Source organism: Staurois parvus, unplaced genomic scaffold, assembly GCF_062004578.1.
Source record: "Staurois parvus isolate SC_StPar_1 unplaced genomic scaffold, SC_StPar_1.0 ptg001522l, whole genome shotgun sequence".
Classification (NCBI taxonomy): domain Eukaryota; kingdom Metazoa; phylum Chordata; class Amphibia; order Anura; family Ranidae; genus Staurois; species Staurois parvus.
In genome coordinates, this window is record NW_028319318.1 from 16044 (window position 1) to 33897 (window position 17854).

General features: G+C 43.3%; 1 protein-coding gene across 1 annotated transcript in view; it reads left to right on the forward strand.

Moving 5' to 3' along the window:
* LOC149435389 (adhesion G protein-coupled receptor B1-like) overlaps nucleotides 1-17854 on the forward strand; it is a gene marked incomplete at its 5' end in the record, with an annotated part of 89801 nt that overhangs the window by 15013 nt on the left and 56934 nt on the right. The window contains 3 exon segments of the mRNA XM_089662703.1: nucleotides 11872-12036; nucleotides 13653-13817; nucleotides 15306-15470. Of these exon segments, the coding sequence (XP_089518829.1) occupies nucleotides 11872-12036; nucleotides 13653-13817; nucleotides 15306-15470 (495 nt within the window).

Consider the following 17854-nt stretch of genomic DNA (forward strand, 5'->3'; position numbering starts at 1 on the left):
TTGATGGGCCCACAATGTGATCCTGACGTGACGAGAGTGATGAACAACACAACTCACCATCATAGTCATCATGGGGGGGTATGAAGACCTCCTAAAAATGTCATCGATGGACATTGAATGTGGGGATCCAGATTTGTCAGAAAATGTTCGATCCTCTGTCGGTGACGTATTGACGGTGCAAAGATTTCGGCAAAGTTGCAGGTTTCTGCCTTTCTCTGCTGTCTTCCTCAAACCGATAGGAGGATGTTCCTTCACTGCGGTCACCTGAGCAACCTCAACGTGAGAAGGCCTCATACACACCGGGCGCCTTTACAGATGCTGGTTATGGCATTTTTTTCTACAGCCAGTAACCCTCCCCCCTCCCCCCAGTATGTTATCCTGGTGAATAGGCATACCTAACGTCTTCACATTTTCCAACTACATACTACTAGTTTATGATCAACCCTAGACTGCAGGACATCACCATCGTCACCACCATCGTCACCATCATCATCACCATCATCGTCACCACCATTGTCACCACCATTGTCACCACCATCATCACCACCATTGTCACCATCATCATCACCATCATCGTCACCACCATCGTCACCACCATCATCACCACCATCGTCACCACCATCGTCACCACCATCGTCACCACCATCGTCACCACCATCGTCACCACCATCATCACCACCATTGTCACCACCATTGTCACCACCATCGTCACCACCATTGTCACCACCATCGTCACCACCATCGTCACCACCATCATCACCACCATCGTCACCACCATCATCACCACCATGGTCACCACCATGGTCACCACCATCATCACCACCATCATCACCACCATTGTCACCACCATTGTCACCATCGTCACCACCATCATCACCACCATCGTCACCACCATGGTCACCACCATCATCACCACCATTGTCACCACCATTGTCACCATCGTTACCACCATCATCACCACCATTGTCACCACCATTGTCACCACCATTGTCACCACCATTGTCACCACCATTGTCACCATCACGTTATATCTGCAGTATAAAGTAAAATACACTATATTGCCCCAAGTATCGGGCCGCTGCCCTTTCCACACACATGACCTTTAATGGCCCCTCAGTCTTAGTCCGTAGGGTTCAATGTTGAGTTGGCCCTGCCCTTTCCACACACATGACCTTTAATGGGCCCCCAGTCTTAGCCCATAGGGTTCAATATTGAGTTGGCCCCACCCTTTCCACACACATGACCTTTAATGGCCCCCCAGTCTTAGCCCATAGGGTTCAATATTGAGTTGGCCCCACCCTTTCCACACACATGACCTTTAATGGCCCCCAAGTCATAGTCCGTAGGGTTCAATATTGAGTTGGCCCCGCCCTTTCCACACACATGACCTTTAATGTCCTCCCAGTTTTAGTCCGTAGGGTTCAATATTGAGTTGGCTCCGCCCTTTCCACGCACATGACCTTTAATGGCCCCCCAGTCTTAGTCCGTAGGGTTCAATATTGAGTTGGCCCCGCCCTTTGCACCTATAACAGCTTCAACTCTTCTGGGAAGGCCGTCCACAAGGTTTAGGAGGGTGTCTATGGGAAGGTTGGACCATTCTTCCAGAAGCACATTTGTCAGGTCAGGCACTGATGTCGGGGGAGGAGGCCTGGCTCGCAGTCTCCGCTCTAATTCATCCCAAAGGTGTTCTATGGGGTTGAGGTCAGGACTCTGTGCAGGACAGTCAAGTTCCTCCACCCCAAACTGGCTCCTCCATGTCTTTATGGACCTTGCTTTGTGCACTGGGGGGCAGTCATGTTGGAACAGGAAGGGGCCATCCCCAAACTCCTCCCACAAAGTTGGGAGCATGAAATTGTCCAAAATGTCGCCTTAAGAGTTTCCTTCACTGGAACTAGTGGGCCAAGCCCAACCCCTGAAAAACACCCCCGCACCATAATCCCCCCTCCACCAAACTTTACACTTGGCACAATGCAGTCAGGCAAGTACCGTTCTCCTGGCCACCGCCAAACCCAGACACGTCCATCAGATTACCAGAGAAGCGTGATTGGTCACTCCAGAGAACACGCCTCCTCTGCTATAGAGTCCAGTGGCGGCGTGCTTTACACCATCCGACGCTTTGCATTGCACTTGGTGATGGAAGTCTGGGATGCAGCTGCTCGGCCATGGAAACCCATTCCATGAAGCTCTCTACGCACTGTTGTTGGGCTCATCTGAAGGCCACACCAAGTTTGGAGGTCTTTAGCTATTGACTCTGCAGACAGTTGGCGACTTCTGCGCACTGTGCGCTTCAGCATGCACTGACCCCGCCCTGTCATGTGACGTAGCCTACCACTTGGTGGCTGAGTGGCTGTTGTTCCCAGTTGCTTCCACTTTGTTATAATCCCACTAACAGTTGAGCGTGGAATATTTAGTGGCCAGGAAATGTCACGGATGGACTTATTGCCCAGGTGACCACCTATCACGGGACCACGCTTGGAGTCACTGAGCTCCTGAGAGCGACCCATTCTTTCACCAATGTTTGTAGAAGCCGTCTGCATGCCTAGGGGCTTGATTGTATACACCTGTGTCCATGGAGGGGATTGGAACACCTGAATCACATGATATGGAGGGGATTGGAACACCTGAATCACATGATATGGAGGGGATTGGGACACCTGAATCACATGATTGGGAGGGGATTGGAACACCTGAATCACATGATTGGGAGGGGATTGGAACACCTGAATCACATGATATGGAGGGGATTGGAACACCTGAATCACATGACTGGGAGGGGATTGGAACACCTGAATCACATGATATGGAGGGGATTGGAACACCTGAATCACGTGATTGGGAGGGGATTAGAACACATGAATCACATGATTGGGGGGGTGGTAATACTTTTGGCAATGTAGGGTATTTTTGATACATGTTAGGAGCGGATCTATGAATTTGTGGAATAATATTAGAAGTGGGACATTTGTTGTGTAGAATGATAATTATAAATGATGGGAAGCCGTCTGCGGGATGACGCGACTCGGTAATAGATGTACAGATCTGTGGCTCTCGGTTATGAATGTAGACGGGTTTTGGCGTTTTCTTGTATCTCTCGCACTGATTATGTGGAGATCTTTTTGCTCATAACGGGTGAACTAAGACACCAGATCCTGCAGCCCAGCAATGTCCTTGATGTGTCCCCGGCGTCCCCTTTCCACGTTGGGCCCTCAACGACGTCACATCTCACAAGAGACTTTTAAAATGAAGTTAGTTCTGTCGGCGATCCATCAAGTCTGCATCTCTCGATGTATACTGACCTTCCGTAATATCCAGATACAGGATCCAGCCTCAGATGGGGGAAGATGGGGGTGGGGACGTCCTCACTGACCTCACTGATCTTTTAGGTCCAGATATTTGTAAGATTGAAGTGCGGAAGGTTTGAAGTGGAAGTAAAGGAGCGCCAGACCAAAGCCGGGTGAACACGCCTAGATCATTGTAATTGTTTGTAAAAAAAAAAAATGCGTTTCGGGGGGCAACATCCCCCTTCATCATGAAACACGGTCCTAACGATGAAAAATGATGAGTAGATATACACAGGAGCTTCAGTTGTCGCATTGGAATTATGGAATGGTAAAAGAAGCGCAATACATAGTAAGACATCCGATAGAAATGTATATTGTTTGTATCTTTTTGTCAGGACCCGTGTCTGAACCTGCAACCTCTGCTGTGTCTGGTGGCATCACTTCTTGCTGAGCCACTGGACAGCTACCAAGACAATTCCTTGAATGTTCTTGCCTTGAACTTTTGTTTCCCTTGAACCCTTTGCTCCTCCCATGAACTATTTAAGCCACTTCCTGTTTGCCAGATTATTGTGATCTCTCCAGCCAAATTCTTGATCTTGTCACTCCTGCTGCCATCCGTATCTCTGCTACCACTCATTACCGACCTTTGTCTTGTTCCTCAACTTTGCTTCTGCTTGATCCCAACCTACAACCACTTGTTACCGACCTTTGTCTTGTTCCTTGACTGAGCTACTTGATCCCAACCCACAACCACTTTTTACTGACCTTTGGCTTGTTCCTCGACTGAGCTTCAGCTTGATCCCAACCTGCAACCACTTGTTACTGACCTTTGGTATATTGACCTTCCGTATTATCCAGATACAGGAGCCGGCCTCAGATGGGGGAAGATGGGGGGGTCCTCACTGACCTCGCTGATCTTTTAGGTCCACATTTTTGTAACATTGAGGTGCAGAAAGTTTGAAGTGGAAGTAAAGTAGCGCCAGACCAAAGCCGGATGAACACGCCAATACATTTTTATTGTTTGTAAAACTTGTTACCGACCTTTGGCTTGTTCCTTGACTGAGCTTCTGCTTGAACCCAACCTGTGACCACTTGTTACCGACCTTTGGCTTGTTCCTTGACTGAGCTTCTGCTTGAACCCAACCTGTGACCACTTGTTACCGACCTTTGGCTTGTTCCTTGACTGAGCTTCTGCTTGAACCCAACCTGTGACCACTTGTTACCGACCTTTGGCTTGTTCCTTGACTGAGCTTCTGCTTGAACCCAACCTGTGACCACTTGTTACCGACCTTTGGCTTGTTCCTTGACTGAGCTTCTGCTTGAACCCAACCTGTGACCACTTGTTACCGACCTTTGGCTTGTTCCTTGACTGAGCTTCTGCTTGAACCCAACCTGTGACCACTTGTTACCGACCTTTGGCTTGTTCCTTGACTGAGCTTCTGCTTAAACCCAACCTGTGACCACTTGTTACCGACCTTTGCCTTGTTTACTGACTACACTTCTGCTTGAACCCTACCTGCTATATCTGCTACTGGACCCCGGCTTGCTCATCTCCTGGTGGGGCAATCGTGAGGACCACAGTCTGGTACTAACACGGAGCAAAACCCATCCCCACCATCAGCTCTGGTGAATACTGGTTAGCATTTAGACCCTTCTCCACGTCATCCACCAGGGTGACCTGCTTGTGTGCTTCTCTTGCTGGTCAATGGGAGCCTCTCTGCTGGTCTCCAAACCGTGATACTTTTAACATTCTATAATTCAATTGGTCCAACTGAAGTTCATGGGACAAGTTTGTTGTTATCATGGGGTGTTCTTGTTATCATGGGGTGTTCTTTTTATTATGGGGTGTTCTTGATACTATGGGGTGTTCTTGTAGTATATACTATGCAATGTTCTAGGTCAGGGGTCGGGCACATATGATTGGATAGTGGATCTGATCATTGCTGGTTCCCTAAGATAGGTGGCACCAGCAATTTTCTTCTAGAACTCCTCATCACCTCCTTACCAGATTTCTAGCTGGGTGAGTCTCTGGGGCAGGGGTGTATTTAGGTTTTGTGCTGCCCTAGGCAACACACAAATTGCCCCCCCCCCCCCCGCAGAGAGAGACTGACATTGACCAACAATACCCCAGCCCCCCACCCAAGAGAGCCTTCCACTACCACTGTCCCCCCATACACCAGCCACCATCCCCATGGTGAGAGAGAGACACTAATCTTCACCCCGGGAAGGAGAGTTGGGCTGTTCCTAAATGTCATGAAACCCGCAGCCTCTCTTAGAACCTAACAGGTCCCCATGCCACGTGTGTCCCTTCTTCCATCCCTTCTTCCAAGGGGCAGTGCTGCCCCCCCTGAAAAATGCCTCCCTAGGCAAATGCTTTGTGGTAATTACACCCCCGCTCTGGTGTTCATGGTCCCACCAGCCGATCCTCAGAGCGAGGAGCAGTCGGGCCCCGTGTGCACAGTAGGACATCAGTCTAGGACTGTAGCTTGCCTAAGACGTCCCCCAGAGAATTCTTCTATTGATTTTTATGACGGCTGCCATGATAAGGTCATTATCCCGGGTCCTCCTTGTCTTTCCCGTCCGCCCTGTTGGCCCCGGCTGGCCGGCTTTGGTTGTCCATTGTGTCAGATGGATTCTTAAGCAGCCCACAGACGTTTTTTTTTTTTTAAAAGTCGTAAATCGGTCGTTCAGACGGCTGACGTTGCCACTAATTTAAAAAAAAAGTCGTCGGGTTTTAGTCCCGTCTGCGGCCGTCAATTAATATAATAGCGGAGTCCCTGCAGAGAGATCATCTATTATATCTGACAGAAGAAGAAGAAGAGGAACAACATTGTATCTATTTGTATCCGAATAGAAACATCTGTATCCGAAATGCATACAAATAGATACATTGTTGCAGCTTTTTCCTTCTCGTCTTCTTCTGCAAAATCTATTTCATCTTCTCCTCTTTTCTTCTATTCTTTTACTTGATATTCTATTTCTTCTTCTCCTGAAAAATCTATTACTTCTTTTTCTTCATAGTCAATTTATTGTCAAATCGGCCAGAAGAACGACCTATTTGACCATAAATTACCGCGAAAATCGCCCGATCTAACGAATCGTCTCAGGATTTTCCACCTTGGACGACTTTCAAAATCTCTTAAAATTAAGAAAAACGGCCGACATTTTCCCCAATAACGGTACAGATATCGGACGATTTTTTTTATCGGCCGATAATTCGGCAAGAAAATCGGAAATCTATGGCCACCTTTAATGATCTAGGCTTGTCCAGTCTGCCTTATCAGTTCCCAGCTCAGTCCGGCCCCCCTCAGTCCCCGGCTGCCGGCCATCCTCATCCTCCATTCAGATTCGTTCCCCCTTCTTATCGATGATTTCCACCTTCCTGGGATCTAAAGATCGACGTTCTCATCTTCCAAATTAACGGCAAATATTATGTCCATCACATATGTCCTGCACAAGGAAAAGGGGAAAAGATCCGCTCCGCGGTTTTATTATTTTTTAGGATTTTATTTTATTTTTTAGGATTTTTTTTAAGAGGAATATATTTTGAATATCTTTTTCTTTTCCAATTTTGCTAGCTAAAAATAAGGATTTTTTTATATTTTTTTAGGATTTTTTTTTTTTTTAGGATTTATTTAGGGGGGGATTTTTTCTAAGAGGCATATATTTTGAGTGTGCTTTTCTTTTGTTCCAATTTTGATAGCTATAAATAAATATGTTTTTTATTATTTATTTAGGATTTTTTATTTTAGGATTTTGTATTGTTTAGATTTTTGTTGTTCCAATTTTGTTAGCTAAAAAATAAGGATTTATTTGAATTTTTTTAGGATTTTTTTATTGTTTAGATTTTTTTTTAGGATTTATTTAAAGAGGTATATATTTTGAGTGTGCTTATCTTTTGTTCCAATTTTGATAGCTATAAATAAGGATGTTTTATTATTTTTTTAGGATTTTTTATTGTTTAGATTTTTTTTTGTTCCAAATTTGTTAGCTAAAAATAAGGATTTATTTGAATTTGTTTAGGATTTTTTTTTGGGGGGTAGGGGGGTTTAAGAGGCATATATTTTGAGTGTGCTTATCTTTTGTTCCAATTTTGATAGCTAAAAATAAGGATGTTTTATTATTTGTTTAGGATTTCTTTATTGTTTAGATTTTTTTTTAGGATTTTTTTTTAAGAGGCATATATGTTGAATGTTTTCTTCTTTTACTCCAATTTTGATAGCTATAAATAAGGATGTTTTATTATTTTTTTTAGGATTTTTTCTTTTAGGATTTTTTTTTTAGGATTTCTTTTAAGATGCATATATTTTGAATGTGTTTTGTCTTTTGTTCCAATTATGATAGCTATAAATAAGGATGTTTTATTATTGTTTTAGGATTTTTTTTAATTTTTTTTCTTTGGGCATATGAGTGAAATTTTGATGACTTATAATAAAAAAATGTTCTGTAAAATGGAGGCTTATTTATCAAGTGATGACACTGAAACTTTGTATACTTCGTATGTTTTTTTTTCTCCTCTTCCAATTCTGATAGCTAAAAAAATAGTGGTTTTATTATTTTTTAGGATTTTATTTTATTTTTTAGGATTTTTTTTAAGAGGCATATATTTTGAATGTGTTTTTCTTTTGCTATAATTTTGATAGCTAAAAATAAGGATGTTTGTGAATTTTTTGTTAGGATTTTTTTTTTCCCTTTAGGCATATGAGTGAATTTTGATGACTTCTAATGAAAAATGTTTTGTGAAATGGAGGCTTATTGATCAAGTGATGACACTGAAACTTTGTATACTTCGTATCTTTTTTCCAATTCCGATAGCTAAAAAAATAATGGTTTTATTAATTTTTAGGATTTTGTTTCATTTTTTAGGATTTTTTTCAGAGGCAAATATTTTGAATATCTTTTTCTTTGTTCCAATTTTGCTAGCTATAAATAAGGATATTTTATTTTTTTAGAATTTTTTTTATTGTTTAGATTTATTTTTTTTAGGATTTATTTAAAGAGGTATATATTTTGAGTGTGCTTTTCTTTTGTTCCAATTTTGATAGCTATAAATAAGGATGTTTTATTATTTTTTTAGGATTTTTTATTGTTTAGATTTTTTTTTGTTCCAATATTTTTAGCTAAAAATAAGGATTTATTTGCATTTTTTTAGGATTTTTTTGGGGGGGATTTTTTTTTAAGAGGCATATATTTTGAGTGTGCTTATCTTTTGTTCCAATTTTGATAGCTATAAATAAGGATGTTTTATTATTTTTTTAGGATTTTTTATTGTTTAGATTTTTTTTTTGTTCCAATATTGTTAGCTAAAAATAAGGATTTATTTGCATTTTTTTAGGATTTTTTTGGGGGGGATTTTTTTTTAAGAGGCATATATTTTGAGTGTGCTTATCTTTTGTTCCAATTTTGATAGCTATAAATAAGGATGTTTTATTATTTTTTTAGGATTTTTTATTGTTTAGATTTTTTTTTGTTCCAATATTGTTAGCTAAAAATAAGGATTTATTTGCATTTTTTTAGGATTTTTTTTGGGGGGATTTTTTTTAAGAGGCATATATTTTGAGTGTGCTTATCTTTTGTTCCAATTTTGATAGCTAAAAATAAGGATGTTTTATTATTTTTTTAGGATTTTTTCTTTTAGGATTTCTTTTAAGATGCATATATTTTGAATGTGTTTTTGTCTTTTGTTCCAATTTTGATAGCTATAAATAAGGATTTATTATTATTTTTTTAGGATTTTTTTATTGTTTAGATTTTTTTTAGGATTTTTTTTTAAGAGGCATATATGTTGAATGTTTTCTTCTTTTACTCCAATTTGTATAGCTATAAATAAGGATGTTTTATTATTGTTTTAGGATTTTTTCTAATTTTATTTTCTTTGGGCATATGATTGAAATTTTGATGACTTATAATAAAAAAAATGTTCTGTAAAATGGAGGCTTATTTATCAAGTGATGACACTTAAACTTTGTTATACTTCGTATGTTTTTTTTTCTCCTCTTCCAATTCTGATAGCTAAAAAAATAGTGGTTTTATTATTTTTTTAGGATTTTATTTTTTAGGATTTTTTTTAAGAGGCATATATTTTGAATGTGTTTTTCTTTTGCTATAATTTTGATAGCTAAAAATAAGGATGTTTGTGAATTTTTTGTTAGGATTTTTTTTCCCTTTAGGCATATGAGTGAATTTTGATGACTTCTAATGAAAAATGTTCTGTGAAATGGAGGCTTATTGATCAAATGATCTTTTTCTTTTCCAATTTGCTAGCTATAAATAAGGATGTTTTATTTTTTTAGAATTTTTTTATTGTTTAGATTTATTTTTTTTAGGATTTATTTAAAGAGGTATATATTTTGAGTGTGCTTATCTTTTGTTCCAATTTTGATAGCTAAAAATAAGGATTTTTTTATATTTTTTTAGGATTTTTTTTATTTTTTTAAGATTGGGGGGGGATTTTTTCTAAGAGGCATATATTTTGAGTGTGCTTTTCTGTTGTTCTAATTTTGATAGCTATAAATAAGGATGTTTTATTATTTTTTTTTAGGATTTTTTATTGTTTAGATTTTTTTTTGTTCCAATTTTGTTAGCTAAAAATAAGGATTTATTTGAATTTTTTTAGGATTTTTTTGGGGGAGATTGTTTTTTAAGAGGCATATATTTTGAGTGTGCTTATCTTTTGTTCCAATTTTGATAGCTAAAAATAAGGATGTTTTATTATTTTTTTAGGATTTTTTCTTTTAGGATTTTTTTATTTTTAGGATTTTTTTTTACGATTTCTTTTAAGATGCATATATTTTGAATGTGTTTTTGTCTTTTGTTCCAATTTTGATAGCTATAAATATGGATGTTTCATGATTTTTTTTAGTGTTTAGATTTTTTTTAGGATTTTTTTTTAAGAGGCATATATGTTGAATGTTTTCTTCTTTTACTCCAATTTTGATAGCTAAAAATAAGGATTTTTTTTTATATTTTTTTAGGATTTTCTTTTTTTTTAGGATTTTTTTTGGGGGGGGGGGGATTTTTTCTAAAAGGCATATATTTTGAGTGTGCTTTTCTTTTGTTCCAATTTTGATAGCTATAAATAAGGATGTTTTTTATTATTTCTTTAGGATTTTTTATTTTAGGATTTTTTATTTAGATTTTTTTTGTTCCAATTTTGTTAGCTAAAAATAAGGATTTATTTGAATTTTTTAGGATTTTTTTGGGGGGGGATTTTTTTTAAGAGGCATATATTTTGAGTGTGCTTATCTTTTGTTCCAATTTTGATAGCTATAAACGAGGATGTTTTATTAATTTTTTTAGGATTTATTTATTATTTTTTAGGCATAGGAGTGAAATTTTGATGACTTGAAAAATGTTCTGTGAATTGGAGACTTATTGATCAAGTGATGACAATGAAACCTTGTGAACTTTGCATATTTTTTTTTCTCCTGTTCCAGTTTCAATAGCTAAAAAATAGTGGTTGTATTATTTTTCTTTATTTTTTTAGGATTTTATTTAAGGGGCATATATTTTGAATGTTTTTTTTTTTTTTCTTCTGTTCCAAATTTGATAGCTATAAATAAGGATGTTTTATTTTTTTATATATTTTTTTTAATTCTATGAGGCATACGAGTGATATTTTGATGACTTATCTTTGTGTACTTTGTATTTTTTTTTTTCCTTTTTCCAGTTCAGCAAGCTATAAAATAGTGGTTTCATTATCTTTGGATGTTTTTAATTATTTTTTTTTTGATTTTTTTTTTTCTAAGAGAATCCTTTTTTTTTCTCCTGTTCAAATTTTGATGGCTGTAAATGGGGATGCTTGATTATTTTTTTTTTTCAATTCTATGGAGTAAAATTCTGATGACTTATAATATAAAAAAGGTAGAAACATAGAAAAGTGACGCCAAAAAAAGACCAAGGGGTCCATCGAGTCTACCCTTTTTTTTGTGTGGTTTTTTTTTTTTTTTTTATTTCTTGAGGGTTTTTTTGTTTTAGTTTTTTTTTGGGGGGGAGGGGGGGATTGTTAGTTTTTTTTTTTTGTTTCTTTTTTTACTTTTTTGTCTGAGTATAGCTCTATGCTTGTCCCGAGCATATTTGAAGGTTCAGTGAAACAGAGGCCTATTGATGACATTGAAACTTTGTATAATTTTTTTTTTCTTTTTCCAAAAAAATGGTTTTATTTATTTTTTTTATTTATATCATTTTTTTTTTTTTTTAATCTGTGAGGCATAGGAGTGAAATTTTGATGAGTTGTAATAAAAGGTTCTGTGAAATACAGGCTTTTCTATCAAGTGGTTACACTGAAACTTTGTATCATTTGTATTGAACGTTTGTATACTTTGCATGTTTTTGTTTTTTTGTTTTTTTCCAAATACTGAAAGCTAAAAAAAATTTGTGCTTTTATTATAAAAAAAAATCCTAAATAAAAGATAATTATCTTTAAGGTTTTGGGTTTTTTTTACGTTTTTTTTTTATTTTTTTTTTTCTATTTTGAATGTATTTTTCTTCTATTCCAATGTTATCTATAAATAAGGATGTTTTATTATTTATGTACAGAAATGTGATGATAATGAGCGTGTGACTCTTTGTTGTCTCTCTGTTGTCACAGTACACGGTTCCTGGGATGAGTGGTCCCCCTGGAGTCTGTGCTCGTCCACGTGTGGTCGGGGGTTCCGGGAGAGGACGCGCACCTGTAGCCCCCCTCAGTATGGGGGGGATCAGTGTAAAGGACCCGAGAAGCAGACCAAGTTCTGTAACATCGCCTTATGTCCAGGTCAGTGCAGACATCTTCCTGCAGAGCCCCGCCCACAGGAAGAGTTTAATAATGCAGGGGGATACTGGGGGGCATGGGGGGATACTGGGGGGTATTGGGGGATGCTGGAGGGTATTGGGGGATACTGGAGGCTAATGGGGGATACTGGGGGGTATTGGGGGATAATGGAGGGTATTGGGGGACACTGGAGGGTATTGAGGGACATTGGGGGGTATTGGGGGATACTGAAGAATATAGGAGGATACTGGAGGGTATTAGGGGATACTGGAGGGTATCAGGGGGTATCAGGGGGTATCAGGGGGTATCGGGGGGTATCGGGGTATACTGGGGGGTATCGGCAGATACTGGAGTTTATAGGAGGATACTGGAGGGTATTGATGGATACTGGGGGGATACTGGAGGGTATTGATGGATACTGGAGGGTATCGGGGGATACTGGGGGGTATCGGCGGATACTGGAGTTTATAGGAGGATACTGGGGGGTATTGGGGGACACTGGGGGGTATTGAGGGACACTGGGAGGTATTGGGGGATACTGGAGGGTATTGGGGGATACTGGAGGATATAGGAGGATACTGGAGGATAGATATTGAAGGATGTTGGAGGACATTGAAGGATGTAGGAGGGCCAAGTTTGGAGACATGGGGCGTACAGGGCCAAACTTGGAGACATGGGGCGTACAGGGCCAAACTTGGAGACATGGGGCGTACAGGGCCAAGCTTGGAGACATGGGGCGTACAGGGCCAAACTTGGAGACATGGGGCATACAGGGCCAAGCTTGGAGACATGGGGCGTACAGGGCCAAACTTGGAGACATGGGGCATACAGGGCCAAGCTTGGAGTCATGGGGCGTACAGGGCCAAGCTTGGAGACATGGGGCGTACAGGGCCAAGCTTGGAGACATGGGGCGTACAGGGCCAAACTTGGAGACATGGGGCATACAGGGCCAAGCTTGGAGTCATGGGGCGTACAGGGCCAAGCTTGGAGACATGGGGCGTACAGGGGCACACTTGGAGACATGGGGTGTACAGGGGCACACTTGGAGACATGGGGCGTACAGGTCCAAGCTTGGAGACATGGGGCGTACAGGGCCAAGCTTGGAGACATGGGGCGTACAGGGCCAAGCTTGGAGACATGGGGCGTACAGGGCCAAGCTTGGAGACAGAAAATACAAGAAGCTTCTGGCAGACCCGGAGGCAGGTACTGCAGCTGGGGGGCCACAGGTCACCTCACAATTTAAGGCAGCACTGATTGGGTGACCCAGATTGGTCTTGGCACTGATGTTCAGATGAAGCCTCGAAGTATTGGGGCCTCCTCCCCCTCCTCCTCCTCAGAAGGTCCCAGTGCTGGATCCCAGGAGAGGTGATCGGTGGGACAATAATTATTACTCATAAAGACATCTCAAAGCCAAATTCGCCCGATTTTCCCCAATTCCACACGGATTGCAATGAATAAAGCAGGGAGTCGTTCTGTTTCTGCTCATCGATCGTCTCATTCTTTCTCTGTATTTCTCCCTCATCGATCTCATAGATCTCTCGGAGAGCCGGCTCTCGGTTCGGTTCGGATTGGTTGGATAACATTCTTGTGTCTTCATCTCTCTCTACTTTGTCTGGCAGTTGATGGGAACTGGAATGATTGGTCCAGCTGGAGTGCCTGTTCTGCCACCTGCTCCAATGGTACCCAGAAGAGGATCCGCGAGTGTAACGGACCGTCCTATGGGGGATCGGAGTGTCACGGCCAATGGTCCGACACCAAGGACTGCTTCCTAATGCAATGTCCGGGTGAGAGATCCACCGAAATCAGCTACTTTGTATATAGACAAGTCCTGAATCACAGAGCTAGACACACTGACACCTGGGGGTCCCAGAACAATGACACACTGACACCTGGGGGTCCCAGAACAATGACACACTGACACCTGGGGGTCCCAGTACAATGACACACTGACACCTGGGGGTCCCAGAACAATGACACACTGACACCTGGGGGTCCCAGTACAATGACACACTGACACCTGGGGGTCCCAGAACAATGACACACTGACACCTGGGGGTCCCAGTACAATGACACACTGACACCTGGGGGTCCCAGAACAATGACACACTGACACTTGGGGGTCCAGAACAATGACACACTGACATCTGGGGGTCCCAGAACAATGACACACTGACACCTGGGGGTCCCAGAACAATGACACACTGACACTTGGGGGTCCAGAACAATGACACACTGACATCTGGGGGTCCCAGAACAATGACACACTGACATCTGGGGGTCCCAGAACAATGACACACTGACATCTGGGGGTCCCAGAACAATGACACACTGACACCTGGGGGTCCAGAACAATGACACACTGACACCTGGGGGTCCCAGAACAATGACACACTGACACCTGGGGGTCCCAGAACAGTGACACACTGACACCTGGGGGTCCCAGAACAGTGACACACTGACACCTGGGGGTCCCAGAACAGTGACACACTGACACCTGGGGGTCCCAGAACAATGACACACTGACACCTGGGGGTCCCAGAACAATGACACACTGACACCTGGGGGTCCTAGAACAATGACACACTGACACCTGGGGGTCCCAGAACAATGACACACTGACACCTGGGGGTCCCAGAACAATGACACCCTGACACTTGGGGGTCCCAGAACAATGACACCCTGACACTTGGGGGTCCCAGAACAATGACACACTGACACCTGGGGGTCCCAGAACAATGACACACTGACACCTGGGGGTCCCAGAACAATGACACACTGACACCTGGGGGTCCCAGAACAATGACACCCTGACACTTGGGGGTCCCAGAACAATGACACACTGACACCTGGGGGTCCCAGAACAATGACACACTGACACCTGGGGGTCCCAGAACAATGACACACTGACACCTGGGGGTCCCAGAACAATGACACCCTGACACTTGGGGGTCCCAGAACAATGACACACTGACACCTGGGGGTCCCAGAACAATGACACACTGACACCTGGGGGTCCCAGAACAATGACACCCTGACACTTGGGGGTCCCAGAACAATGACACACTGACACCTGGGGGTCCCAGAACGACACCCTGACACTTGGGGGTCCCAGAACAATGACACCCTGACACTTGGGGGTCCCAGAACACTGACACCCTGACACTCGGGGGGTATTGAATAATTGGGGTCCCGGGACGATGACACCCCTAGTAGGCCGATCCCTACATCTACCATCCTGACCCTCCAGATCTCTTGTTCTTCTTTCCTTGCAGTGGAGGGGAAGTGGCAGGAATGGGGATCCTGGGGAACCTGCAGCACAACATGCGATGGAGGGTCCCAGAAGAGGGAGCGGTCTTGCTACGGCCCGTTTTATGGTGGACAAGATTGTCCCGGCCCATCCGAGGAAAACAAGCCATGCAATGAGAAGAAGTGCCCAGGTACGATCGTCTTGCACATCGATGGGAACGGTACAATGTACTGTGTGTGTCGGGGAGAAGGACCAACGTTTCCCTGCAGATCCAGAACAGTAGAAGGAGGAGGAGGCATTTCCTCAGTCTCCCCTCCCCCAGTGATCAGACTGTACATTGTAACTTTGTAGAAGGAGGAGGAGTCATTTCCTTAGTCTCCCCTCCCCCAGTGATCAGACTGTACATTGTAACTTTGTAGAAGGAGGAGGAGTCATTTCCTTAGTCTCCCCTCCCCCAGTGATCAGACTGTACATTGTAACTTTGTAGAAGGAGGAGGAGTCATTTCCTTAGTCTCCCCTCCCCCAGTGATCAGACTGTACATTGTAACTTTGTAGAAGGAGGAGGAGGCATTTCCTCAGTCTCCTCCCCCAGTGATCAGACTGTACATTGTAACTTTGTAGAAGGAGTCATTTCCTCAGTCTCCCCTCCCCCAGTGATCAGACTGTACATTGTAACTTTGTAGCAAGTCACACGGTGAGGGGCTGATCTGTGTCAGACATTTGTGGACACAGCCAGGAACTGCAGACACCAGGATTTACTGTACATGACTGCTTCATCTCTGACACCAGGAAGTAGACGGTGACCCTGGATGATGCCTGAACAATAGCGCCATCCTTCTGTAGAGGAGAAATGATGGTGGCATTGTGAGGGGGAGTCGTGTGATCTCGGAGGGGGGGGTCACATTTGCACCCAGTGAAGCACGCCATTGGGGTGAAGTATATGAGAAGCTCCGCCCCCTCGCAGAGCATGATAGATGTGTGCTGTGTAGGTTCTTCTCTCCATCTTCCCCCCTGTATTCCCGGTGGTTCCGTTGGTTCTGGTGATTCCGGTGGTTCCGGTGGTTTAGGTGGCTCCGGTGGTTCTGTTAGTTTCGGTTATCCCGGTGGTTCCGTTGGTTCCGGTGGTTCCGGTGATTCTGGTGGCTCCAGTGATTCCGGTGGTTCTGTTGGTTTCGGTGATCCCGGTGGTTCTGGTGGTTCCGTTGGTTTCAGTGGTTCCGGTGTTACCGGTGGTTCTGGTGGTTCCGTTGGTTTCGTTGATCCCGGTGGTCCCGGTGGTTCTGGTGGTTCCGTTGGTTTCAGTGGTTCCGGTGGTCCCGATGGTTCCGGTGATTCCGGTGGTTCCGGTGCCAGGCTTTGCGCTCTCACATCCTCCATCTCTGCGCAGTTTGTGTGCTAATAATATCATTCGGATCATCTCCCCGGAGAGATCGCTGTCTGGCATGTCAGCGCATAATGAGCTGCTCTCCGTGAGCCCTTCAGAACCGGCCCCGAGGGCCCCTCAAGCGTCTCCCCCAGTCGTAGCCTCCAGGAACACATCCTTGTTATATATAATAATCTCTCCATAATCTGCGTGACGAATCAGACGGTATAGAGAGAGAACTCCCACCTACCCGGGATCACCTGTCTTCTCTGTCATTCCTCCGAACGTTCGATGTGACACCATCATCGGCAGATTGGAAGGTACGGACTGACAGACGACAGGGATCCCTTGTTCTACGGAGGAAGCTGTCACCGCGCTATAAGATGTGCCGCCATTTTACAACCGCCAAAGAGTTATTATTATCATTATTTATAGAACGCCAACAGTTTGCACGACAATTCACAATATACAGGGAGACGGTACAGTTATAATACGAGACGAAACATGGCAGGGCCTGACACTGAGCAGAAGACGGTCAAGGGATTGGCAGAGGGGGGGGAGGAGGACACTGGGTGGAGGTCAATGGAGGGATTGGCAGGGAGTGGTGGAGGATAGTTGGTGGAGGTCAGTGGAGGGATTGGCAGGGAGGGGTGGAGGATACTGAATGGAAGTCAGTGGAGGGGTTGGCAGAGAAGAGTGGAGGACACTGAATGGAGGCCAGTGGAGGGATTGGCAGACTGAGATGGAGGACCTGACACTGAGCAGAAGCATGTCAAAGGATTGGCAGAGGGGTGGAGGACACTGAGTGGAGGCAAGTGGAGAGATTTGCAGGGAGGGCCAGGGGGACACTAAGCAGAGGCAATATGAGGGAGTGGTAGAGAAGGGTGGAGGACAATTGGTGGAGGCTAGTGGAGAGATTGGCAGAGAGGGGTGGAGGACACTGAATGGAGGCCAGTGGAGGGATTGGCAGACTGAGGTGGAGGACACTGAATGGAGGCCAGTGGAGTGATTGGCAGACTGAGGTGGAGGACACTGAGCAGAAGCATGTCAAAGGATTGGCAGAGAGGGGTGGAGGACACTGAGTGGAGGCAAGTGGAGGGATTGGCAGGGAGGGTCGGGGGACACTAAGCAGAGGCAATATGAGGGAGTGGGTAGAGAAGGGTGGAGGACACTGAATAGAGGCCAGTGGAGAGATTGGCAGAGAGGGGTGG